Source organism: Eutrigla gurnardus (genome assembly GCF_963514095.1).
Source record: "Eutrigla gurnardus genome assembly, chromosome: 12".
Classification (NCBI taxonomy): domain Eukaryota; kingdom Metazoa; phylum Chordata; class Actinopteri; order Perciformes; family Triglidae; genus Eutrigla; species Eutrigla gurnardus.
This window is the reverse complement of record NC_139926.1, coordinates 13,944,753-13,971,748: the sequence shown is the minus strand read 5'-3', so window position 1 is coordinate 13,971,748 and position 26,996 is coordinate 13,944,753. Positions and strand designations below refer to the sequence as shown.

The 26,996-nt window shown below is 43.7% G+C and overlaps 1 protein-coding gene across 6 annotated transcripts in view; it reads left to right on the top strand.

The window, feature by feature from the left end:
- The window catches only part of epha3 (eph receptor A3), a 411,842-nt gene that overhangs the window by 21,948 nt on the left and 362,898 nt on the right, over positions 1-26,996 (top strand). For 5 of the 6 annotated variants that reach the window (XM_084022184.1, XM_084022190.1, XM_084022187.1 and 2 more), the window contains exons 4-5: positions 22,736-22,891; positions 26,244-26,606. In XM_084022184.1, coding sequence (XP_083878310.1) covers positions 22,736-22,891; positions 26,244-26,606 — 519 coding nt within the window. The remainder of the gene's footprint in view (positions 1-22,735; positions 22,892-26,243; positions 26,607-26,996) is intronic. The other variant, XM_084022191.1, reaches the window with a different exon arrangement.

Here is a 26,996-nt window from a genome sequence, read left to right as displayed (position 1 = left end):
TTTTATTTTTTCATTTCCCTGAGTGCATTGCTCTTAAATGTTCCAGCAAGTTGACTGATGGAACGATTTTCTGCCAAAACTTGAAGACTCACGGGTCACGAGATCAAGTGAATAACCATCAGTGACATTTACAAAAGTCAATTAGTATTAAGCTTTTCTTCGTCTCCACCGGAGCTTTTTCCTCCCCCAGTCTTACATTTATTATCTGTATATAAACATCAGAAATCAGAATGCAGACATAACCTGTCAAAAAGTCTAATCATAATACAAACACTACCCTAACTCATAATTCAACTCCAATAAGCACTATATTTCATGTTAGCTTTGTATGACGTGCTGTATATGACTCATGAATAACAATAGGCCCACTGTAAATCTACGGTGACGTCTGCTGTCCTTGGTGCTGAAGATGGCGCATCTCGGGCCGCGGCTGTCAAGTGTCTCGCCCGGCGTGTCCTGTAGGCGTGGGTGGCGACAGCGCCGCGTCGTTGTCAGAAGCATCATCTCATTGTACAGCTGCGATGCGTTCAGTGTCATTTCGGTTTGAAAAATACCCAAGCGTCGCCGCATAAATGTCTGTCTCCCGGCAGCTGTCTGATCTCGCCGCGCTGCTACATCACAGATGTCAGCGTAACAACCTTTCCATTTCAACAAACACCGCGCTCTTTAATGACAGCCGAGCGATGGAAAGCAATGTCTGTTTCAGCGCTTTTGAGAGGAAGGGCACAGCATGGGAGTCTGAGTGGTGATGCTGCGGTGAGGCCTGAGCCAGTCACCACATAGGCTGCAAACCGTTGATGTAGTGACACGTTAGAAACCGCTGCATCCATCTGCCCAGGAACTTCTGATGATTTTTGATCCATCCACTTTCTGCTTTGACAGCGCCAGCACTTAGCTCGAACGCTAAATCCATTGACACATACCTCTCAAAGTCCAGGCAGTCACTAAGCATGCTGGGATATTGACGAGGTGTCACGAGGAGTGTGATTTTTCCGAGCACATAATGTAATCATTGCACCTGATTACTGATGCATTTAAATTAGCCAAACAATCCTCCATCTACCACTCATGCATTCAAATGCCCTCCTGTCTACATTTGCCCATTAAGGAATCATTTTCCAGAGTTTCCGAACTGTACGTAGATTTTGCTCTGGCACGGCCTTTGGGGTGAATTGGCTGCCTGTCAATAGCGTTCCCCATTTTAACCTGGAAAAGGCTGGAATGGATCAAAGGAACCTGGTCAGAAGCAAGTTTTTTTTTAAAAAGCTGCATTTTCAAGGATTGGAATGAAAGGCTGTGAAAAGGCTGCACTGCACTTTTCACTTCGAGTTACAGGTCCTCAATTTCTATTGCACTCTTTTCATGCACACTTTGACTGTATCCTGAATCCGTGACAATGTGGGCTACTCCTGCTGTTCCAGTCTATTTGGACTTCATACAGTGAAAGTAGTAGCAGTATATTGGCATTTAGTCATAATTTGTTCATGGTGGGAGTCAGACAGGGGCCAAGATACACCTTATACCCTTGTGTTTGTATTATTCAGATCTGACTTTGCTGTTTAATTAAGGGTGTCGTGAAAGTAAACATCTGCGAGGTGGAGGCCGCGGGAAGGCGGACTGCTCCACCTGCTACCTGGATTTTCGTGGCTAAAGGGGTCAATGTGAGCACCTGTTTGTTGCAGCGGCTATATTGGGCCGTTTACCCGCCACGGGTCTTTGAGGTGTAGGTCAATTTTTGTTGTGACAATCAAATATGACCTCAGCTTGAGCTTGTGCCCAGGAAGAATGACTGTGGAGTACAAGTAGCTGTAGTGACCTTTGTCTTTATGGTTGCTGGCTTCACTCTCAGTGACGAAGTTCAGTGTAATGAACTCTGGTAAAGACGTGGAAAGGCACAGATGACTGAGGGGGGGCGGATACAAAACTTGTCGGGAAACCTACAGCACATCGCCTGTAGAGACTTTATTTTTCCCTGCTGGCTGGAGGCATTGGACAAAAGCATACATGTCCCATGAAGCAGGGAATCCTTTAACTTCAAAGAAATTAAGCAATCCAATGTCAATCTCCATGTGTTCATTACTAGAAGACACACACACACACACACACACCATTACGTGAACAGACAGAAAATGGAGTAACCCATCAAAAGATAACTTATTCTCAGCTTGATCCCCCTGTTGGAGTCACTGGCGTCCCAGAAAACCCTCTCTGAAATGATCCATAGACCCAGACGACATGCATCCTTGACTCTCCCTACTCCCACATTTGATAGAGATAAAGGAAAAGGTCCCTGCACTCCTTCATTGCATGCTCTAGCCATCCCCATCCACCCCAGCAAGAAGCAGAACGGCGACATTATTCCTTCAGCCACAGCGGTTGACTCAGAGCCGGTGTCAGATGGAAGGGACACGCCCTCCGGCGTGCGCACGTGCCCGCGTGCGAGTGCATGCATCGTGCGACTGAGAAGGGGGTCATTTGCGTGCAAGATATGTCCTCCTGTTGTGTATGCATATGAGTGTGTGTGTGTGTCAGTCGTTGTGTGCTGATTAAAAAGCGGTCAGGCCTCAGTGATCAGGCCTTTAGCTGTCCATGCACCCTGAATGCCAAACACAGCAGTCGATGCCCAGAGCAGCCGAGCATGGAGACTGCAACGCTAGACCACACCGGACAACCTTAACGGTCTGCAGCTGTGTGTATGTGTGTGTGTGTGTGTGTTGTCTCACTTCTTTGTTTGTCTCTATGTCCTTCTTTCATCATTTAAAGAAATCTATATAAGAGCAGTAGACTAGTTTTCATCTCCCAATACCGATTTTCAGCGTCTATGCAAAACATTTTATTGATTTTGTTTTGTGTTTGGATGGGATTTTATTTACTGCTTCTAATGCGTTCTTCCTTTATTGTCAACCAGACTGATTAAAGTAATTCATGTTGGTCCGCCACAGTTTCCTCAAAGGCAAAGAATATGATTCCTTTGCATTTGAAAACAAAAACTTCAGTACAAAGAAAGAAAAGAGACTTCAGCATTTTCCAAATTTCCATATTTTCAATGAATATCATCTATTTGACTGATAGATTGTTGATTGGGAACACTACTTCATGAATTCTCACGAGTTTCTAATCAAGTAAAAATTATTATACAATACATGAATTCATAAGGATGTCCTTCTCATCTTACAAACATCTAACGAGTTATATACATACCTCCCTTAGTTGTCATAGTCACATGGCATCTGTACACATTACAAAAGAGTGTGCCCGCATCTTAAATCTGCTGCCCCTCATCCCTATTTTTAATATCTGATTTATGTCCCAGAACTGAATGCTCTGTTAATATGGTTAGTCTTGTTTGGAGACTGGTGGATCACGATGGTGACGTGAAAGATATTGTGTATGATATGAAGTTATGATGTCAGTAGCTGTGTTCGTGACATCAGTGAGTTGTTGCTGTTGCTGGAGAAAGCCATGCAGCTCATTATTCCAAGTTAGCCCCACATTCTTAATTCCCTCAGCTTCACCAGTCCGACCGCTGTGTGTCAACAAGTGTTAGCACTGCCAACAATGTTTAATGCTACCACCCTCTAACTAGAGGCCTCTCTCTCTCTCTCTCTCTCTCTCTCTCTCTCTCTCTCTCTCTCTCTCTCTCTCTCTCTCTCTCTCTCTCTCTCTCTTTGTGTCTACTCTTGAAGAGGCTGGAATAAAGTGTCACTTATTCCAGAATAAAGGATCCAACCTTTAAAGGTTGGGGGACACTGTGGAGATGAGCACTGACCTTTCTCACAATTTATACACACTCATGCATTCTCTCACACACACACACATGCATGGAGGGTTAGACACGGTGTGAAGACGAGCAGAGAAAAAATGGCAGACAGCGGTGTCCAACAAGATTACTGTACTCATCATCCACAGATTTCCCACCTCCTCCGATTCATTTCCCCCTCATCCCTCCCTGTTCAAACGGATGGCACCGGGCATTTGTCAAGGTGAAGGTAGCACGGCCCACGCCCGCCGTTACAACCGACCAATTTCTTCCCCCTTTCTTCCGCTCCGCTAGTCTTTTGCTATTAAGTGTTCAATTCCGGCACCTGGAGGCGATGCCAAAGTGCAAAGCCTGGAGGAATGTTGGAGAGATCTCACTGATTAATCAAAAGGCCTCCGAGTGATCCCCCCGCTTTTCCGACTGGCTTCATCTTGCTCTCAGCGCAAACAGCTGTATTGATGTGAACCCGGATATCAATTTCCCCCCACCTCTGTTGATGTGTTTTTTATTCAATCACTGCACAATACATAGCTGAGTTTAATCTGGTTTAATCTGAATTACTCTGTCGGATAAAATAACAGTAACAGTGTGTGTGTGTGTGTGTGTGTGTGTGTGTGGTTGGGTTGGGGATGACAGCTCAGTGCCAGGGGTAATTGAGGTGTGTGGTATTGATGAGACCCTGCCTCTAATGAGCTTTAGCCAATTAATCCATCGATTTACATGTAAATGGCTCCAGAAAGGTTAGCGGCTGCGGCTGTCATCTGCATGTACTTACCATGCTAATGCCGTGCTGAGTGACACTCCACACACACGCGCCGAAATTCAGAGGTTGAGAGAGGGAAAGCGGAGGGACAGGGAGACACGACTGCTTGATCGGTGATAAATCGCACCGCATCTCATTAACAGCAGAGAAAGGTGTTAATTACAGTGCCGTACATTAGCCACGGGAGTGCACACCTTTTAATTATGAAGCAAACATCTTTCATCTAGTGTGTCACTCTATTCACACAACTCTGTGCCTCAGGGGCGTCTGGATTGTTGTCGTTTTATTTGACTTCTTTAACTAAATTGTTTATTTTGAAGATTCATTTCAGTGTCATCTCTTTGTGGTGTTTGTTGCTCTTACATTTTCTCCTTGACAATAAAACAGCACATTTTAGGAAGCCAAATAGGTGCATTGTTTACCCATACTACTTATTTGGTCATGTTTCCACTCTCTTATTGTGTGTGTGTGTGTGTGTTTGTGTTACTGTTAATAACAGGCCCTATGTTAAGGAATAATATTAAGTACTGTAGATTTCTGTCAGACATTTGTCAGTTTTCACATAGTAACCAGCTAAACTGCTTTAAAACCAGAGTTGGAGGGCTCAAGGAAGTGAGAAACAGATGATGTGAGTCCAACAGAGAGCTGGAGAGTTGGTCCTTGTAGCACTTTTGAAGTGTTTCTAAATGTTTCCAGTACTTGCTCTGTTTCCAGCGTGAGGATACCGCAGAAGCAAGAGTAGAGCGGCTCATTCTGGTTGGCACAAAATGGGCGGTGTAAAGTCTTTCACCTAAAACAATGTCGTAATGCGGAATTCTGCTATCAGCCACTAACTGACTGGGGTTGGATGTTAATTACCAGTGTGCTCAGCTTAACTGAGATACACAGTAAATTGTCCCCAGGTGGGGAAAGAATAGGCTATCTTCATTTCACATAGCTGCAGTTGAGCTAATTATGGTGGCGTCTGTGTGTGTGTGTGTGTGTGTGTGAATACCGCGCATTGATGAGCTTTCTCTGCTTTGTCTACTTTGTGTGTGTATGTGTGTGTTTGTGTGTGAGTGTGTAAAAGTGGACCTCATTAGTTCTGAATGCTAGAAACAGAACCACACATGACAAAAAAAACTATTGTAGTGACTAAAGTTCATATTCTGTTAATTTGAAGTGATATCTGTGATTAGGATTTTTTTTGGTTTTGTTTATCTTACAGAGCTTTAGAACCACTGGAAAGGGTGGGACAATAAAAAAGGGCCCTACAAAGGAGGAAAATGACTGTGTGTGTGTGTGTGTGTGCATCCAAGCAAGCCGAGACAAGAATTGGCACACGCTAAAACATGCAACTTCCAAAGCCAACAGCTCTGTTAAGTGAGATGTGTTGTGTTATAATGATGCCATCTATCACTCCCCTTCATCTCTCCATTCCTTTATTCCCAAACTCCTCCATCACCGTCTCTGTGGCCTCATTAATTTAGCCTGCTATTTATGGGCCTATAAAAACAATAAGGAAAGAGAAGAAGGGCTTCGCTGGCACGACAGGGCGCTTCCAGTGCATGGGAAAGACGAGGAAGCCTGTTGAGTTAGATGGAGCATGCCGCATCACTTTCAGCTAATTGCGCTCGATTCTTAACATCTGGTGCGATGTTTTCATAGACGCAGTGCGTCCTCTGACATATCACAGCGAGTCCGTCCTATGTTTCAGAACATAAGTAGCGGCCCGTCTACGCGGACTGAGTTTGAGAGGCCGCATTGTGTCTGTATACCCTCGTGTTAAACTCGCTCCCCTTTCGTTGCAAATGATCATCATTAGAAAAAGCAGTCCAATTCCCAAAGATCAGTGCTAATAGCCACACGTAGTTAGCTGGAATTATTAGCGTCTTCAGAGAGTTGGCGGTAGCTGAAGTGCATTTATAAGGGGACGTCGCCCGCCCACACTTCCCAGTGATCGCGGCGTATTAAATCCCAAACACGGTTTCTGCCTGTCACGTTGAAATCCCCTGCCTGAAGTTTTGAGGTATGACTTCGAACTTATCAGTCAGGGCCGAATGGAAATGTCATGCTTAATTATTCTCTCTGCCATTGTTCTGCTTATTGTGTTCATTGCAATCAGATGCCAAAAAAGGGCAAAAACTTCATGGGCTGTGATATCATCAGAGATGTTGAATCGGACCTTGAGATAAGGCAGATAAGCCATTCAGTCTTAGTGCTATCATTAGCCGCGATCCATTCTTTGTGAATTTGCCGGTGAGTGCTTTACGTTAATTCTGCTTTCACTCGCAAATAACGCTGTGGTTCATCATGATTTCACATCCACACTTTATTCCAAGAATATATTAGTGTAATTTTTGTAGAGCTAGCTCACATTTCTATGAGTGACTATGCAGCTATTGGTCTCCATAACCTGCTGCCTATTGGACTATCCTTCCTCCACTTCAATGACTTTAGACTCTTCTCAGCCGGTGAACTATAGTAACCTGTGGCTGCTGTCAATGAAGAGTATGTAACAGACACTATAGACGGGTCTATAAGGGCTTGTAACATGCTGCTGTTGACTCCTTTCAACCTTTAAACGTGGGGCCACATGAGGCTGCATGGACCTCAATGGGAGGCCACTCACACACACACTGATGTCATATGTAATGAAAGGCTGTTTTAGCAATATGAGGGCAATAATATGTAGAATATATGAGATAAAGTCATCCAACTTCAAAGAAAAGCAAGGTCAAATGTGCCCATACATGTTTGCTGGGCCTCGACGGAGTCCGCGAAGATGGTGAGCTCCGTGCAGCTCATGTGTTTGCATACACGTGATCGCGCCGCATTCTGCATTCTGCATTCTGCATCTGCCTGCAACGAGAACCCTTCACCAGGTTGCTTTTTAATGATGGACTGCTCTGGATGGCTGTTGTTGGCGAGGAGTTGGGGGGGGGGTTATCACCGCGCGGCAGAGTGAAATACCATGTGTGCGCCCAGCAGGAGAACATTCCTTCTGGCCCCATGATTTCCTCAGGTCATTCATGCAGTCCTCATCCCCACTGTAATGGCATTGTCCTGGGGCTCAGCCATCCAAGCCAGGCCCCCCACGCTCCAGCCTTTGGCCTCCCTGACAGCACTGCCCTTCAGCTGCCTGTCAACCCAACCGAGCCCGGGGTGGCTGATGGGAAAGTGGGAGTGGTCAAGAGGCCGGGGCTAAACTCTACATTCACGTTTGCTAAAAGGCTTCATCAGGCGGCAACATGTTATGTTCATCATCTTCAAGCGAAGACTGAATATTCTCGGGATGTATATGCACATTAATTGCTATTTCCAGTAGATGAAACATTTGATCGGGGAGCAGAGAAAAGATGTCCTCGGTCCCACTCAAGCGTGAAACGGTTGAGAACCGTTGCGTTCAACGGCAACTTCACTTTCGAGTGCCAGCGTGCTTTTCACACCTGTGGAGCTGCGAGCACATTTTAGCATTCACAGCGCTTGGCACTTAAAGCCGCGGTTATATTTCCGACACCAGATTTCCACAGAATTTCTATAGAAACGTGGCGGTCGCATAACAAAACAACACCTCCTTCTAGCATTTGCTAGAGCTAAACGCCCGACATCGTCTGTTGTCACTTTATAATACATTTGGAAACACGGATTAGTCGATGTGGACCAAGCAGAGGAACACAGGAGCCAGTGTTTTATGGAGGGTAACCGTGCTGCATTGGCCGAGTGGATGTATGGAATGAAAGCGGAGGAGGAGGGACGGCGTCCACCCACGGATTCAATAAAGAGTATGCATCTTTTCTCAGAGCTTCTCCCTCTTTTACCCCCTCTTTCTCTCTGCATTCTGTGTGTGTAAAAGAGGCTGTTCATCATTATTCAAGGACGGGGCTGATTAAAGGTGATTAAGCCCTGCCCATCCATCACTCTCGCCTTTCAGCCTGCCACTGGCCCCGGTATTAAGGGGGACACCGGTGTGTGTGTGTGTGTGTGTGTGTGTGTGTGTGTGAGAAAGAGAGATTCAGTTTTGTGTTTCTCCAAATATTCGGCCATTACCCTAATTGGAAATAATTCCTCAAATAGGAAGAAACAATATACTCGGTTCCTTAATACTGCTCCATAATACTGAAACAACACACAATCGCATTCAAATTATGGCTCGGACCGAAATGGGCCGTGACGGTTCATTCTTTACACAACTCGCTGGCAACCCTATGATGAATGTCCACTTTCAACCCGTGATGAATGGCGGCGGTGAGAAGCCTCTTTCGCTCCCGCCACTCCTCATGGCGTTGACCTACAGTGGCGCTAAGCAACGATGCTAAAACGGAAGGATAACGCTGCTGAACAAGAGTGAATCGATTGGTTTTGCTCCGACATGTATAGACTGGAGGGGAAGTAAAGAGTTGGACTTAAATATTATTATCTAATGCAATTGGAATCATATTTTTGATAGGATTCAAAAGGCTCTACAGCATGTGACTCTTCCTGGGGCGGGTGGAGCTTCTGAAGCAGCATTTAAACCATCATGGGACACTGGAAGTCTCTAGCTTTTAAGACGGGGCGAGGCGGGTTTCATTGCGAGTTTTACAGAGTGTTGAGTTCACTTTCACTAGCTGTGGTCAGTGAGGAAGCTGTGGATGACAGAGACTGGCCAGTATCTGATTTCTATTAAAAAGGCCAATATCGTCTTGACAATGTGCGTCGGCTTTGGTTCCTGAAGTGCTTTTCGACTGACGGTCAGATCGGTGTCTGTATGTGCATAAACACGTACTGTTGCCGTGATACGAGGATGATTCAGTTTATTCTGCTTTCTCAGTCCTCAGGAAATAGCAGCATTATCGGTTTGATCAGTACACACATCCTGTTAGACCAGATCTAAGGGAGATACTTATGGAACAAGGTAATGTGTGAGGCTCACAGTTCTCCATGCTTGTGCGTATCATTTTCAGAACTGTGTGTGTGTGTGTGTGTTGGGGGTGTATTTGTACACAACAGTATCTCCTGTGGATTGTGGAAGCATTGCTTTGGGAGGACTAGAATGTGGTTATTTAACTTTTGTTTCCCACTGAGATGAGCCGGGGCTCCACAGACTCCCACCGACGTCAGCTCTGTAGGGCGCCACACACAAAATACACTTCTGCTGAAGCTGCACTTCTCCAAGTGTCTCAACCCCACTTCCACCAAACACCCACTCCAACACACCCCCCGGGGACACACACTCGCAGAAATGAAAGTTTAGAAAGTCATGACTGAGTCATTCCTGAGCAAAAGGTAATACATGATTATGATACTCTGGGAAATTTTACATTTGCTGTATTTTGAATGTCCAATGCTTAACCTTAAACTAAAATTGTATTATGTAATTGTAATTTACATTTGTCTAATTACCAACAATTATATGTTCTTAATCCAACAGCTCAAATACAACCTGTAATAAAAAAAAAAAAACATGGCTTCACGGTGAAATGATGCACAGCTCCCACGGTGCCTCCATACTGCAATAACATTGAAACAATATTTACATTGTAGCTTGGCTTTATTAAAGAATTGTTCAGGAGTATCTCTCACCAGAAGTAGTCTTATATTAAAATGCTGTAGTTACTTGTGTTATTTATAATTGGCCTCTAGTGTGCTGTTCCACAGAGCTCTAATAGATCACCACAGCATCCTTGTGTGTGTGTGTGTGTGTGTGTGTGTGTGTGTGTGTGTGTGTGTGTGTGTGTGTGTGTGTGTGTGTGTGTGTGTGTGATTAGTACCCAAAGTTTGCTATTCATGTGTCATCATCAGTGCCCACTATGAACACAAAACATGTGGTTTACACACTCTACGGTAGCGCCTGAGCTTGTACACAGAACACTGTAGTGTTGGTGCTTGATTTCGACTGTGGCAACCATGTGAACACATGGCTGACATGTAACATATGTAACATACGACACACACACGTGGTGTGAAACACACATTTCTTCTGGCATAAAGCATACAAGTGAAGATCAATGAATATCACTCATTGGCACTCAACATTATTTAGCTGTTTGCTGTGTGTGTTTGTGCGTGTGTGTGTTTGTGTGTGTGTGTGTTTGTTTACATGTGCGTGGCATACGCTGCAGCAGCAGCAGCAGCAGCTGAGGATGATAGGAGAGGGAGAGGAGGATCCACAGGAGAGCAGGGGAGGGGGTAAGGCGAGAGTCTTGATGTGTACTTGGATCGTGCCAGGATGTCTGGCTCTGTCTTTAGTTCACCTGCGCTGGTCTGTCACTCTCTCTCTCACACACACACACACACACACACACACACACACACACACTGGCATACTGCATGCACACATGCACACACACTTCCAAGGTCATAGCAAGTATACATTCTCTCTTTCCCTTTGTCTCTCCCTCTGCCATACACCTAAATCACAAGATGCTGATTTATAGAGAGGTTTATCTTCTTTTTTTTCTTTTTTTTTACTGTGACCCAGTAACCGCTATCCACAGGTTCCCCCTACCAACCTCCCCCACCACCCTCCCAGCAGTAACACATGGCGGGGCACCCTGTGGTGAGGTGTGTCAGTTGAGGAATGATTTAGAGCTACTCTGCCCCAACCTCTGCAGAGACACCTGCCCCAGTAACACGCATGCACATACACACACACACACACACACACACACACACACACACACACACACACACACACACACACACACACATACATATTTATATGGATACACACATATGCATGCATGTGCACATTCACATAGACGTTCAGCACTGCCATGACCTCCTAATACACTGATAGTCCCTATTGCCTGAGGAGACCCCGTTTTTCCGAAAAGCCCTCTATATCCCACTATTTCCTTAAAGCACTGCATAGCAGATCTCAGGGGATGGCGAACTTAGAAGTTCAGTTATGAATTCCTGATTTTTTTTTTCAACCCACTTACAGTAATCCTTTCCAGAGGGGACCCAACGCTTGCTGGGACTGGACACTATCCCAACATGCATTGGGATTCGAGGGAGGGAAACACCCCTGAGCGTTCACCACCACCGACACCACATGATCACATTTGCACTAGAATCCAACCAAAACATATAACTCACATTATTGGCTACTAGAGACCCACTAGGCATCACATTGTAGCCAAACACAATCCCACACACCATCAATTACTGGACTCCTTCAGCCATGTGTGCAGCGGAGTCTTTGTCCCAGTGTGTAACAGGCCGGACTGATTGGAGCTTTTGCAATTTAGTGTGTTATGTTTTAAAATTAAGCCACCATGACAACTAAAAGTGGAGATCTCTTCCCACTGTAGCACATCCGCTCAGCCAACATAACAACATGTCTGTTGGACAACACTTTTAGCTTTGTAGTCTTTTTTATTATTATTATGCAGCTCAATGAAATCTCTTCTTTACATCCAGCAGATGTGCTTTTCCTGACGACAGTAGGCTGTAAAACAAGTAGGGACTGCAGTTCCAAGTGAGGAGACCAAAGACAGTAACAAATCATTATTCACACATTTTTATGTGGATAAGATATTTTACATTATGGCACATGGTCAGGGATGATTTAATTCTGATGGAACTTCAATGATGAGAAAAAAACGAGATCCCGTTTGGACATCCATGTCTGTGAGTTCTTGTGTCACAGATGACACATAATTATCCTTTTTTTGACCTCACAAAAGAATGTCCAGGACGCTCAGAGCAACATAACACAGCATCAAATGAGATGAGGGCTAATTTGAATGCTCATCACTGCGAGTGGATGGGGGCTGCGACATTGGCATGAAGCTGTGAATGTGATTATTATTTTGTTTTCGAAACCTCGATCAAATTGCCTCTCATTTTGTCTCCCGCGGCACGCAGGAGAATCCTATTAGCCACCTCAGGCACGAGCTACACAGAGGAATTCTCAAACCTTAACTCAATAGATTATGACCTCCCCGCGTCTGTCGGAGATATATAGGGTGCTGTTCACTTTCAAGGTGAGAACTAATGAGAAACACATGAAATATTTGGTTCGGCGTGATGTAATGAGATGTGTTAACATGGGCTATTATGGAATATGGTATGTGAAATTAAGTGATCTTTAATAAGTGTGTTGAGAAAAGTACCGTTGAAGAACCGTTTGTATTTTCTTCATGTTATATAATTTGCCCTTCTGATCTCTGCGGCCCACATGGCTGTTTTCAATTGAAATACAAGTTGTGAATTTGTTCAAGTTGTGAATCTCTTACAACTTTTCTTTTCAATCTGAGACATTCCCATTTCGAAATGTTGAACTGGAAAATAAAACAGCTATACTAAGAGTCATTTAAAAGTGAGGAAACCGTTTTAGCTCCAGCGAAACAACAGAAAGCAACAGTGGACCGAACCTTTATGGATCGTATCCCTGTTTTTCCAGTCGTTTGTGTGGTCTCCCGTAGCAACAGATGCAAACCAGATGTTGGAATATCCGACCATGGCGCACCGGTGTGGCCATCATTTGTCAAGTTTGACAAGAAAACCAACAATAAGATGTACAGATTTGAAATAAGGACGGCCCGGAGGGAGAATGAATGAGGGTGAAAACATGCAAAACTGACCTCTGTGAATGGAATTCCATCCTAGGATGCTCGGTAAGGACTGGAAAACAACAGGCGTGAGTTATCAGCTTGCACTAAATGTTTCTATTTCCTTCAGTTTTCAGTTTTTCCCAGAATGCATTCTCCATACCGATCCCAGTGAGAGTAACACGGTGGGCAATCGGAAGCCAGAATGTCATGTTGTCTGAAGTGAGAGGAGCCTAGGGGCTCTTTAGCATATGGCAGCAGCCAGGTAGACCTGTGTGTAGTTGTCAGTCAATGTACACACATACCTGTCTGTGTGTGTGCATGTGTGTGTGTGTGTGTGTGTGTGTGTGTGTGTGTCCTTCAGACATCCTCAGGTGTCCCAGCAGTGAAAGTGCTCTTCCCTAGTGGGCTCTACTTCAATTCTCCTCCCAGACCTCAGCAGGCAGAGTAGCTTCTCCCCGACTCAATGTCAGCAGCCATATGGACGCCTATTCATCTGAATTACATTAGACGGCAGAGGGACCTCAAACTGGAGCAAGAACACAGAAGCCATATTTCTAAGAGATTTAATTGATGAGTTCATCCGCAAAACGATGGGAGATAAAGATTCACTGTTTAATGCACGAGTAAAATGTAGCGTATCCTTGAAATGTAATTAAAATATGATATTTCTGGATATAAAGAGCTTCTAAAATAGTATTTACATAGTCGCTAAAACTCAATAAGACCCAAGATGATGAAGATACTCTAATTCAATTGGCATCTTATCAAAATATGGCTCTTTACACAATTACAGTCAAGAGTATCCAACAGACTGTATTGATCAGTTTTTATATAAAAAAAGATAAATGTAAAATAATATATAAAGGTCTACTAATGTGTGGCTTCATGAAACTATTGGTGGTAGTAGTTTTGTGTGTGATGATACAGACAAAGTGTTTTATTGGTTTAGAATAGTGAGGATTTTTGCATCTGTGTTGTCTTGCATCAATGTGATTCTAAAAGTGCCAAACATCCAGATCTTTGTCTTAACCACTGAACACATTGAGCAAAGTGGGTCACCATCATTGTGTGTGTGTGTGTGTGTGTGTGTGTGTGTGTGTGTGTGTGTGTGTGTGTGTGTGTGTCCGTCCAGCAGCATTGTAGATGGCCTATTTTCTCTTAAAGTAGAGAGTGTGTCCTCTCTGGCACTGGTCAATGAAACTGTCCTGGGGCTTAAAAAAGAGGGCCTGGCACACACACACACACACAAACACTTTTTTGTTGGTAAAAGATGCATACGGAATCGGATTAACCTCCGTCCACCCATCATTCATTATATAGCCACTGATTGCCGATGGAAAACCAAGCAAAGGATGGAAATCTGTCCGAGTTCCACATCAACTTTCCCATATCGGCATGGAAATGGCGAAGCGGTTGCCACCGGCTACTATTGTCACACATGCGATTATGGTACAATGGTCTGTCCGGCTCTACATCACCACGATGACGACAGCTAGGGTGTTTGTGTGCTTGGTTTACATGGCTGGTTATCAGCTGCATTCAAAGCAACACAATAGTCCTGTAAAGGATGAGTGGAGGCAAATGGGTTTAAGGCTGGTTAGGCTGTGCAGTGTGTTTCCAAGGAACGCTGGAATGTGTGTGTGTGTGTGTTTGGCAAAGTGAGAGGGCATTAAGAGGTCAGTGCCATCTTCAAACACAACACAATGCATGCGCGCGCACACACATTCATGCACATGGGTAGCTTTGTGAAGATGTTGGTGGTAGTGGTACTGTGTGTGATGGATCAAGACAAAGGGGTTTATTGTTGGTTTGTTTGCATGGTTGGCGTGGGAGAAGCTAGCACCTTGTTGTCTTTTTGAGTGGGGTCTCCTTCTCTGTCTCTCTGCTCTCAACCTCCTTCACCCTCACTTTCTTCTCCATCTCCCAATCTATTACACACACACACACACACACACACACACACACACACACAGAGTTTGGGGTAACAAAGTGATCGATATGTAACTCGAACAGCTATCTAATGAGGACAGATTCATTTATGTCTGTGAAGTTCTGTCTCCCACATCTATAACACTAGAGTTAACATCAACATAACATTAACAGTGTGTGTGTGTGTGCGTGTGTGTGTGTGCGTGTGTGTGTGTGTGTGTGTGTGTGTGTGTGTGTGTGTAGGTTTGTCCTGGATTTTCTTACTGACCTGGCTGATCTCTGGAGTGTGTAGGAAACAGTTATTGCATCCTTGATGGATACAGCAGGGAGCTGATCCATGTCTATATGTGTGTGTGTGTGTGTGTGTGTGTGTGTGGGGGGGGGCAGTAGTTGCCCTGACTTGCCCCAGTTTGTTGTCCTTCACATAACAGCAGCTTTGCTCAAACGTGCCATTTTAATAAAGTTCCTGTTTCACTCTCATGCTCTGTATATTTAGGACGTCATGAATATCAATATCAGCAATAGAGACATAGTTAGAGGCTATTTTTAAGTGGTTTGCATGATGCTTGTCGTTGTCATTATACATTATTTTAGATGGATGGGAATTGTAATCATTTAAGGCATTCATAAAAGGTGACAGTATATGGTGAAACATTCTCATCGCTTCAATGCTATTTTTGAAATCTGCTATTTTTGTTTAATTGAAAGGGCGTCAGTGCAGCAGCTCAGATAACTATTATTTTCTAATAGACACGTACATATGTTGATTCTGCAAATTATATTTTATAAATATGAAAGAGAGTCTTTTTTATCGTGAAGGTTAGACTGAAATATGATGGCCAATGTTTGCTACCATTAAAATCTAATTTAGTGCAGGCAGCCCGCTTTGGCTAAACTGTCTCTTTGATGGTTGCGTAACATGAATCACGGACACACTTCTCATCTACTGGAAATAATGATGTTTTAAATGTCGTGACAGTAATTATGTTTTGGGAAAGATGTATCATTTCACACCCAAACACGATATCACCGGTTGCTTGAATCTTAAACACTTTGAGGCACACAAACCACGACACAGCGTTTGGTCTGCTGGCATTACGATGTGTGGCTCTGAGTGTTTTTTACTTCTAAACATGTGCTTCCTTTCTGCTTTCCTGTCTGCTGCAATACAATGTAGACCTTCCGCACCTCACACCTCTTCCTCCTCCTCCTCCTCCTCCACCTCTATTTCACCTCCTCACATCCTTCTCCTCTACCTCCCGTCGTCATCCTCTGCCTTCTTACATCCTCCTCTTATCCTCCTCATCAGGCTGCTTTATTATGCTAATCAGTGTTGGATCAGATCACTTAATTAAGCCTCGCCATGCCGGCTCGCGCTCGCGCTCACACGCACACAACACACACTGACACACACATGCACATGGTAACTTCCTTTCACACAGACGGGAGCTGCTGGTGGTTGTGTGGTAGAATGATTAGTATTCTGGACCTGGAGTCACACACACACACACACACACACACACACACACACACACACACACACACACACACACACACACACACACGGTGCATCCAGGCAGCTGAAGAGTCTCTTTGAGTGTGTATAGATGAACACATTTGAGCAGTGGGGTCTATCCAGGCCGTTAGCCCGCAGTTAGCATCACGATCTGGCCCTCCACATCACTGCAGCCGATGAAGCCAATAGCTTCGTTTCTAGTTGCTGAAAACGCCGCTCACGAGGTCATGGCAATTATATAACCGAACATCAGGGTCAGAAATCGATCTGGTGGCCCATTTCTAGACGCTCTGGGAAAGCTCGTTGAGAACCCTCACTAGTTTTCCGATCACAGAGCGATTATTTATCGCAAGTTCTAGAGAGACATTTGAACTAAGTTTGAGTTCAAATAAAACAGTGGAGCTTTAAATGTCCGGAATCGTACAACAATCCGGTTAGAAGAAAGGATTTTACATACACTGACAAATCCTTCCTCTCACTCATGCTGTGTCAGCAGAGGACTGAAAGGACCACAATATAAAAAACACCAGTGATTACAACCTTAATAGCTCAGAGCCCATTACCGGTCTTTGTTATATTCTGATTCACTTTGGCAGCTCTTATCAGAATGACTTTAAAGCTTTAGTTTGGACGGTTAATGTGTCCTCCAGTTGATGGATACTGGCTCCGGAAACTCGCAGGTGCACAGAATCACTTCTCTGTTCTGACTGGCGGGCAACAGCATCAGCCTATTGATATATGAATAAACGAGAGGTTTAATCCCAATGTGATTAGCATGGCAAATGACAAAATAATTGAACATAAGAGAGATGGAATGTGGAGCAAATTGCGCCGAGACACAACCTATCAATTTTGATGATTGCTTTCATTTAAATTTCTGGTAAAGAATGAGTTCATTTTATCAGGTTAGGGACATATTAGCATTGACAAAGTGAAAGTAATGCAGCATAATGAATGCCTGCGTCTGTCAGAGAGAACCGTGGCCTCACTTACATCAGTGTGTATGTGCTTGTTGTTGCTGCTTTCTCAGGGTTAAGTCCGGGATATACAACACTAATCCATGTATTGATGCTGCTGATATCCACTACATACATCGTTCCATACATCTTTGATAGAGCCTAGCCTGTGTCTTACCAAGATGCACCAACACAATCATCAACTGGTGAACGTTTCCCACCAAAATGCACCATGGTTTCATCAAAGACCTTTTCCAGATTTCTGTAGCTTGTTACCGGTTGGCTCAAAGGGGGATCTCGTGGCGGAGGGGGCAAGATGTTTACTCCCGCCTTGTTTCCAGTAACATTACGAGTGGCTCCAGATAAGACCACCAGCCAAAATGCCTTAGCTGTCAAAGTCAATAACTTTTCCATTTCAAAGAGAGCTATTTCAATTAGGGAAAGAAGGATGGAGCGGAAAGGGAAGAGAAGGGGAAAGCCACAGAAAAAGAACTTGAGGAGGGCGGGCAGGATGAAAGGGTCGGCCGAGACGGGAGGGAGATGGAAGGGGAGGAGAGAGGGAGCGAAAGTCATTGGGATCTTGTCGGAATGAAAGGAGAAAGAGGCGGAGGTGGTATGGAAACAGGAAATCAATTGTCAGCCTCTTTCTCCTGCTGCAGCTAAAGAGAGAGAGAGCGAGAGAGAGAGAGAGAGAGAGAGAGAGAGAGAGATGGAGAACAACACCGGAGCTTCAGCTTCGGCTGACACAAAGATAGGCGTGACGGGAAAAGGTACTTTCCCACTTTCTGAGTGACACCAGTCGACTCAGTCGTAAGCAGCAAGGCCAAGGTCAAGAGGTCACAAGTCATGTGAGAAGTAACATGTTGGGTGTAATCTCCAGTCACAGGGTTGTTGTCTAGATGTTCTATTACAGGCTTGTTCATTTCTTCAAACATTATCTGTGGATGTTTGTTTTACTGAGCTTCATCCTCCAATCGCAGACAAATTCCATTATAGATATCTTTGCTGTAGAATCACATCATTTATTTATTTACATTTGTAATTAATTCATTGTTGTCTGGAAATTCTTTAAAATCGGTCCCATTCAAAAGTAGTGGGAACAAGATCCGGTCTCACCAAGGTCAGGTCAGATTGTCAGCTAGCATGTAGTGAAAATGAGGGACGGCGTGTGTCCACTGGACCATCCAGCAGGCACGTTAATTATTGATGAGGGTGTCCCATGACCTAGACTATTGATTGAGCAAATTGCAGCCCCAGTTATTTTACAACCACCATATCATGTGGCTCTGGAGCTGAACGTGTGTGTGTGTGTGTGTGTGTGTGTGTGGTTGTGTGGTTGTAAGTGTGTACCGCTGTTTAAAAGTGAATGAAGAGATAATGTTTCAGCTGTCATTACGTCGAAACTAGCACGACCATGTTGTACCCCGGTGGATACGTGAGTATTTGCAAGAATTCCGACTGGAATGCATGTTTGTGTGTGTGTATGTGTGTGTGTGTGTGTGAAAGAGATGTGTGCTTATCACAAAAAGACTAGAGGAACACAGTGATACAGCCTTTACACGCTGTTCCTGCTGCTGTTATTGATTTGAAAGTAAATAAAAGATGAATCGGGGGGGATAACCCTCATATTTTTCTCTTTGGCAAATATTTAATCTTCTCTCTATTTGTCTGGAGCAATGATGCTCTTGTTAAATGCTGATGTCTCTCTATGATTTCACACACACACACACACACACACACACACACACACACACACACACACACACACACACACACACACACACACATCTTTCAATTAATCAAGAATATTTTGTTATCTGAAGTGATGCTGCTGTGTTTCCATTCCTGGTGCGCGCTCACACACACACACACACACACACACACACACACACACACACACACACGCAGACACACATTCTAGCATACACTCCATCATGCTATCCACTCATGCCCCTCCACACAGTGCTGGTGAATGTCAGTGAAACACAACTCGCCTCTCCTCGATGAGTAGTTAACCTCCTGCGAGCGGAATCTGATTTTACCATCAGCCTCTGTCAGAGCTGCTTTTTGTCCTGGCAGACACGCAGGGAAGAAACAGGCCCTTTATTATCCCTTTCCAACTGTTATAAAAATATTTTTAGGGTTTGCGGTCATGAAAATACAACATATCACTATACTGTCATATGAAAACCTCATACTGAAAGTGTAGCTTTGGTTATTGATTTTTTTACACTGGGAGTTTATGGGATCCTCTCTGTGCCTAATAAGTTTCACGGCTGTGTTACGCACTGAAAAGTCCCCGTATATTTTTAACTTTCAAGTGGAAATGGGGCTGTTTTTCTGACGTTTGTGGAGTGTTGACTTGCCAGCGTCATTCATTTAAGTTTAGTGAGATGTTGAGTTCCTCCTGCAGGTCCATATACATATATATGCATATATATAGATCCAGGAAATAGCGATAAGATTTGAGTATTTGTAGTTCTGTGCTAGAACCTCGTGAGCACGGTAACATTCCTTACTGATGAGGTGCTGTGTAGTTTAATTTTAGTCATTCCTCCCAGTATCAAAAATATGCACTATATCTCAAAATGTACAAAGTAACGCCCAGCAGTGGAACACCATGGGATCACCATGGGAACTTATTTTGGAAAAAGATATGTACGGTATTCACTGGCAAGAGACACATTTTGATCCCTAAACATCATCGCATGAATGTTATATAAGATCATTTTTCACTGCTAGAAAGTAGCGTTTTGTTGTATAACTGTAGAAGTATAAGAGTGAATATGCATCTCTCGCTGAATCTATGATGCCTGTGTGTTTCATAACGGGATGTGAAGAACAGGTCTTGCTGATACTTTCGCTTGCCTTATTCCTGTGAGAAATTGGAACGTTTTAAAAAAGATGATGAAATTCAATGTTGAAGCCACGGACAGATAAGGATAGTCAAAACCTAAAAAGCCTGCTGATGCACTTTTGAGATAAAATACCTGTCTTGATCTATCCCATTTGTGTTATTTTAACAGTGCAAGAAAGAAAGAAACTTGGGACGTCTGAATATGAAAACTTAAAAACGTTCCTTGTGAATCTGAATATCTCCGTAACGGATTAGTTTCTAATCGGCGGTGGGTCGATGCCAGAAGTTAGTGCGTACGATAAATAAATGGAAACGGGTCGAGTTGGACTCGGGCCCGGTGGTTCGACTCTCCAATGAATATGCTGAAGAGATCTTTGTTTGGTGTTATCCAGCGGTGAACGGTTAGGATCATGGGAGCTGTGTCAAAGGTTGTTTGTGGACAGAGGGATCAGATCTCAGATCTGCCACCGTTATGAGATTAATGCATCCTAACTGTTTCGTCTGTTTATCTACACTTCTGTGTTATGTCCCTTGTACATTTCTGCCGACCCAGCGGTTATCTCGCTGCTGCTGCTGCTGCTGCTGCTCCTCTCACCTGATTGGCTGGGGCCTCTGGCTGTCAAGTCCAATTTCCTGGTGTGTCCTCCAATCGGGGTGGTCTGTTTCGTGTGTGTGTCAGCAAGTGTTGTGGTTGTCATTCCATCAGTGGGATTATATTGGGCTGTTTAAACCCACTTCACATTTTATTACTCTCTTACACGCAAACACATGCATGCAGACACACACACACACACACACACACACACACACACACACACACACACACACACACACACACACGCTATAAAGGGGAGGCAGAGGAGTGTTTAATGCAGCATGGGACCTTGGTGTGCCAGTGTCAGTGATGAATATGGCAGCGGTATCGGCAATGTTGGCTTTTGCAGAAGTAGTTGTCCACCGCTGGGATCTGTCAGACCTGTTCTGCTGACCCCACACATTCTACTGGCTCGCTGCTATTGGTGCTGGCAATGGTTTAATCTAGTATGTGTGTGTGTGTGTGTGTGTGTGTGTGTGTGTGTGTGTGTGTGTGTGTGTGCTTGCATGAAAGAGAGAGAGAGAGAGAGAGAGAGAGAGAGAGAGAGAGAGAGAGAGAGAGAGAGAGTCTGTGTATGTGTGCACTATCATTTTGGATTAAAGTTCCATGTTTGCATTTAGAACACAATGAGGTGATTGACCAATTGTTTATTATGATATCATTCATCCATATTGCTTCCTTGAGGCAAGCCTTGTTGCAATATATATATTTTTATTACCATTCAGTTATTTTTGTTGTGGGTGGTTTTTTGTTGTTGTTGTTTATTTGACAGTTCATTTAAACACCACAATTAACAGGTGAGGATTACATGAAATGTGTGTTAGATGTTGCAGAGGTGTGTGCGTTAGTGAGCAGATTTCAGCATCAGCAACATGTAAAAGCAGAATAATAATCATGTTATGCATTAACATAAGATGCATTTTATTATTTTACCGGTGCTAATACCTATTATAGTTAAACTGGTCCGTCTAATGCCAGTTCCTACAGTAACAGAGCACGAATCATCTCATGAGGCCACGAGCACAATCCATATTTTCCAGAATCACAACAATTTATAAACACGTAGGTGTAGCAAAAACATTAAATGTGACATTTTCAATCACATTTGAAGATACTGAATTGAACTCCCCCCATATTTGTGAAATACTGTGACCTGTGTTATTTGAATTTGCAGTTACTGTGTAGAATGCAGTTTAATAGCTGCAGTGCTTGGAAGTACAGTATTGCAGAGTAAACCCTCTGTCTATGGGCAGCAAATGCTTTGTATGTCATCATCAAGTCTAGAGAAGATCAGAAACCCGTGAGAGAGGAGGATTCTCTAAATTGATAAAGAAAGGGGAGAAAAAACACACACAAAGGAAAGTTATGTTTGATCTGCTTCCCACACACACACAAACACACACACACACACACACACACACACACACACACACACACTTGCACGCGCGTAACACTTTGTTCAGGTGGAGTGTCACACGACTTGCACAGATTGCAACAGTTTTGTGTTGAGTAGGAGTTAAAAGAGCTGCTGAGCGCAGATTTAACACCGCCGATATTTAAAGAGAACAATGCTTTTTATCTGAGGGGACAATTTGCATTATTCATGTCGTGCCTTCTGAGAGATGAAGAGCGCAGGGAATAGAGACAAAGACGTCCCTCTTTTTCTTGTTGTTTTACCCCCAGTCAATGGGTTCTTGTTACATTAACAGCAGATTTACATCCAGTCCTCTTCTTGCAGTTTGTTTGTGTGTGTGTGTGTGTGTGTGTGTTTGATAGCTATCGATGTGCTGGTTTCGGCGTGACGCTCATGCATCCGTCTCTGTCCTTTTGTCTCCAGTGTGCAGGGTGGGCTTCTACAAGTCTACACTTGGAAATATGGAGTGCGCAAAGTGCCCACCTCACAGTTTCTCTCACCACGAGGGCTCGCTGCACTGTGGCTGTGAGAAGAACTACTTCCGTGCCGAGGGAGACCCTCCATCCATGGCCTGCACTCGTAAGTAACATTTGGCACTATTTCATTATCACATGAGGAGTCAGAGGCATCCTCCCTTTGCACAGGCACTCGTGCTATTCTTCTATCAGATATCCCTCCAATGTGATGTGGGAGGATTTTTCTCATGTGCCCATAAACCATGGGCGATGAACCTGTCTTACCCTCGCCTTGGAGATATGTTGAAACCTATTCATTTGGCTGTCATTGACTTGGGAAAATGCTTTCTGATGCTTCCCGCACTGAATCATTTTAGCAGAAAAACGGATGTTTGTCTGTACTCTAATTGTTATACACACACTTCAATACAAAAAAGATATTTGACAAAAAGCATCTTGAGTCCAGAGGCTTGTACCCGTTCTCGTGTAAACAGTTCAACAGTGTTTTCAGCATATTTTTCTCATTTATATAGATTAATTTACATAATGCAGTTAAAGATTGTTTCCCAATTAACCGGTAAACATTCTTTAGTTATTTAAAAGGTCACCAAAACCACTGAATGCCCAAGAACTCTTTATTACCTTCTCCTCTCCCTACATGATTATCTTTTGTCGTCCTCGGATGCAAATGGATTGCAGATGAAGACGCCTAATGCAAGCCTTCCAGTGCATTGCCCCATAAAATGATAAATCACCACATTCCCTGATGTCAGGTTATGGATACATCTGTTACTAAATGGACTAGAAGAAAAACATAATAATAATCTGGCACCGTGTTGAGAACAGTAGAAAAATACAAATGGGTGCCCACAGCCGTAGATGGGATCCTAATTGGAAAGACAGTCACGGCGGGTCCCTGTTGAGATTATCTCAACGCCATCTTGTCAGCTAGGCAAATTTCTACCTCACTGGGACAGGCTGAGCGAAGGGAGGGCTGCAAATGAATAGATACGTTGTTAGGAGATAATGATCGTGACTGTATCGTCAGCGGTGGAATAAAGGTCGTGTTCGAATTGACTCTCAAAAATGTGAAAATGTTGGCAGAAAAATAAGAACACGAAAATACAACAAAATGACTTTCAACCGCGTGGTATTTCCTGCTGTATTCAACATGGACAATTGTGTAACAGCTGCTTAGTATGTAAAGTGGAGTGCATCTACCCCAAATAATTCAGTCCCACTGATTCCTATCTCAACAAAAAGTGCTTGTTGGCCATCAGCATCGCTGTAACTTGCTGAAAGACACAGCGAAATCTCTTTTTTCCCAACAAGTAGTGATCTCTAGTGATATAAAAATTAAAGAGAAAGGGCAATACATGAGTTAGAAGGTGACATCCTCAGTTCTCATACACCCTAATTCATGTCTCATGTTAATCTCAATGTCAGCGTATTGTTTTGAAATCCAGGATTCGTATATGATCGCCATGTGCAGGTAATTTCTTGCGTGGATTGCATGTCCAGGAGTTAGATGTGGTCGGGGGGAGTTATGTGTGTAAGGAAGCCAGAGACCTGTCAGGGTCCACGCAGTCTCACATGATATATACTTTCTTAATAATGGATCCCTTTGGTGATCCATTCATGAGCTGTTTTCTCTGAGGTGCGTTTCACTGTGTTAGTGAAAGGAGAAATAGTTTCGTCAGCAGATCTTGACAAATGATCACTTGAGTGGCTGAGGGCCCCTTCAGTGCTCTGATCGCAGAGCTGCCTGTTTGCACACTGACTCAAATGTGCCAAATCCAAAGTGTGATAAAAACAGGATGTCAAATTCTCGGACTTTTACCAAAGTTAAAATCCCATTCATATTGATAACGGAAGGTTTTGATGACCAGGGTAGAAACACCAGGATGCTAGAAGCCACAAGTCCTGATGATATCAACATTGTTTGAGGAAATGTCATTAAGATTTCTACCCGAGACCCTAAAGAATAACCGCAACGTCTCTGAAACGGCTTTGAGTTATGTGTCCAAAGTGTCCGCTTCATGTCCTGTTCCTGGATTTCAGATTTTCTGTTACAAACATAGTTCAGCCAAACGTGTTTGGTGAGAAACAAGCCAAGTGGTTGCTATTTTTAGATCGTCAATGGTTAGTTTAAAGGTTTTTCAAGTTTCCTTTCACAGCAGTTTACGGGATGAGTATAGTTCCTTTACTAATTAAATAGTTATGTACACAGTTGTATACCTTTTTCTTTTTCCTTTGTTCTCAAAATTCACAATTCATATCTTATTAGGTTGGCTTGGTTTTATTACTTTATATATAAAAATATGGATTTTCTGAATGGGAAATTCACTTCCAGAGAGTCACTATTGAGCTCTGTTAGAAGCTGCTTATGAAAAATGACTGCTCTTAAACATCATGGTCAATTTTTTACAACATCAAATAAAAACTCTTCAATTTAGATTTGTTAGACTTGCAGATGATGGATTTTTTTTTTTTTTTTTCTGATTTCAAAGCATTTGGTGTAGCCTTGTGATTTCTCTCTTGGCACGAACACAATTAAATAGTGTAATGTAGATTATGAGACAGGAGCTCTGCATACTTTGGGAGTGAAGCAAACTTACATCAAGTCAAACAAACCAAACAAATCATTTTATCTCAAGACACCATCCACCAAGCCCATTCCCCTCCTTCTTTTCCTGCTGCAGTCATTTGGCAGTTTTGTTTTGTTCTCCATGTAATTACAGCCATCGCTTTGATATACAAATCTGGAAATATTCAGAGAGATCTGTTTGTGATTTTCACTTTTATAAGTCAGTTGAGTTTGACAGTCTTTTTTTGTTGAAGAGGCTTTTCTTCTTTTGACGATCCAAAGAGAGAGGAAAAGAGATAATACATACACAATACTTACTCAACCCTGATATTGCCGTTATTAATCTACTAGTGCATTGGTTGTGTGTATATTGTGCAACATTCATGACATATTTTATTGAGTGAAAAGCTCCACAGAGGTAAAATGCATTTGCACTTTAAAGACCCTGTTAAAAGGCTAATTTTTTCCAGGAAAACTCACTTCCTGGAGAAAACAGCGAGCCTTTAATGAACACAAACCCCAAACAATAAAGCCATCGCCGTGTTGTAGAGAAAACCTGCCCTGAATAATCCCATTAGTTTACCGTTTACAATAGTCTTCATTGAAGTCTTGGGGTTCATCTGAGACGCTGCGTGTATTATTCTTGGCGGATGACTCCGCTGCTAAATCTAATTCCATCTAATGTCAGTCAGCTGCTTGAAGTTATTCTCAACCTCTCCTGTATTTGCTCTCTTCCCTTTCTTCCATCACCTTTCTGCTAATCATCTTTTCTTTTTCTCTCTTTTTTGCCCAATCCATATGATCCTCTCATTTTTTTCATCCAATGACCTCACCCGCCTTTCTCTCACCTCCATCCCACTCCATGTCCTCCAACCCCCTTCTCTACCAGGACCCCCAACAGCTCCGCGAAACGTGATCTCCTCCATTAACGAGACCTCCGTCATCCTGGACTGGAGCTGGCCAGAGGACGCCGGCGGACGCAGGGACGTCACCTTCAACGTCCTCTGCAAGCGCTGCCGCGGCGAGGCCGCCAACGGCAGCAGCAGCGGCGGCAACCTGCGTTGCGAGCCGTGCCGGAGCAGCGTCCACTTCCTGCCGAGGTCCGCGGGCCTCCACAACACCACGGTGACGGTGGGCGACCTGCTCGCCCACACCAACTACACCTTCGAGATCGAAGCGCTGAACGGCGTGTCGTCGCTGGCGCCCAAGATGAGGCAGTACGCCGCCGTCACCATCACCACCAACCAAGCTGGTGAGACGTCACGATAAATGGAGGAAGGCATGCACTCAGAAAATATCTGACATACTTTAAAGCAGAGATCCTTAACAGATCTTACCTTAGCAGAGTTACTGCAGGGGTCCCCGAAATGACTTGATCCCAAACTTTATTTCTTCCAAATAAATATGTCCAAAAATGCACATTAACATGAAAAAAACCTATAATAAGCAAATATAAACCTTCCTATTTATTCAATGTTATGAGGTGAAATTGTGATGCACCCAACAAACAGATAAAATGTGAGCACCTCTCTAGGCACTGTGACCCCTTTTCCCTTCTCCCTCTAAATATCCTTATCATATAACACAGTATGCGCTCCAAACACATGCACTCCAACCATCAGGCCCAGACATTTACAAGACG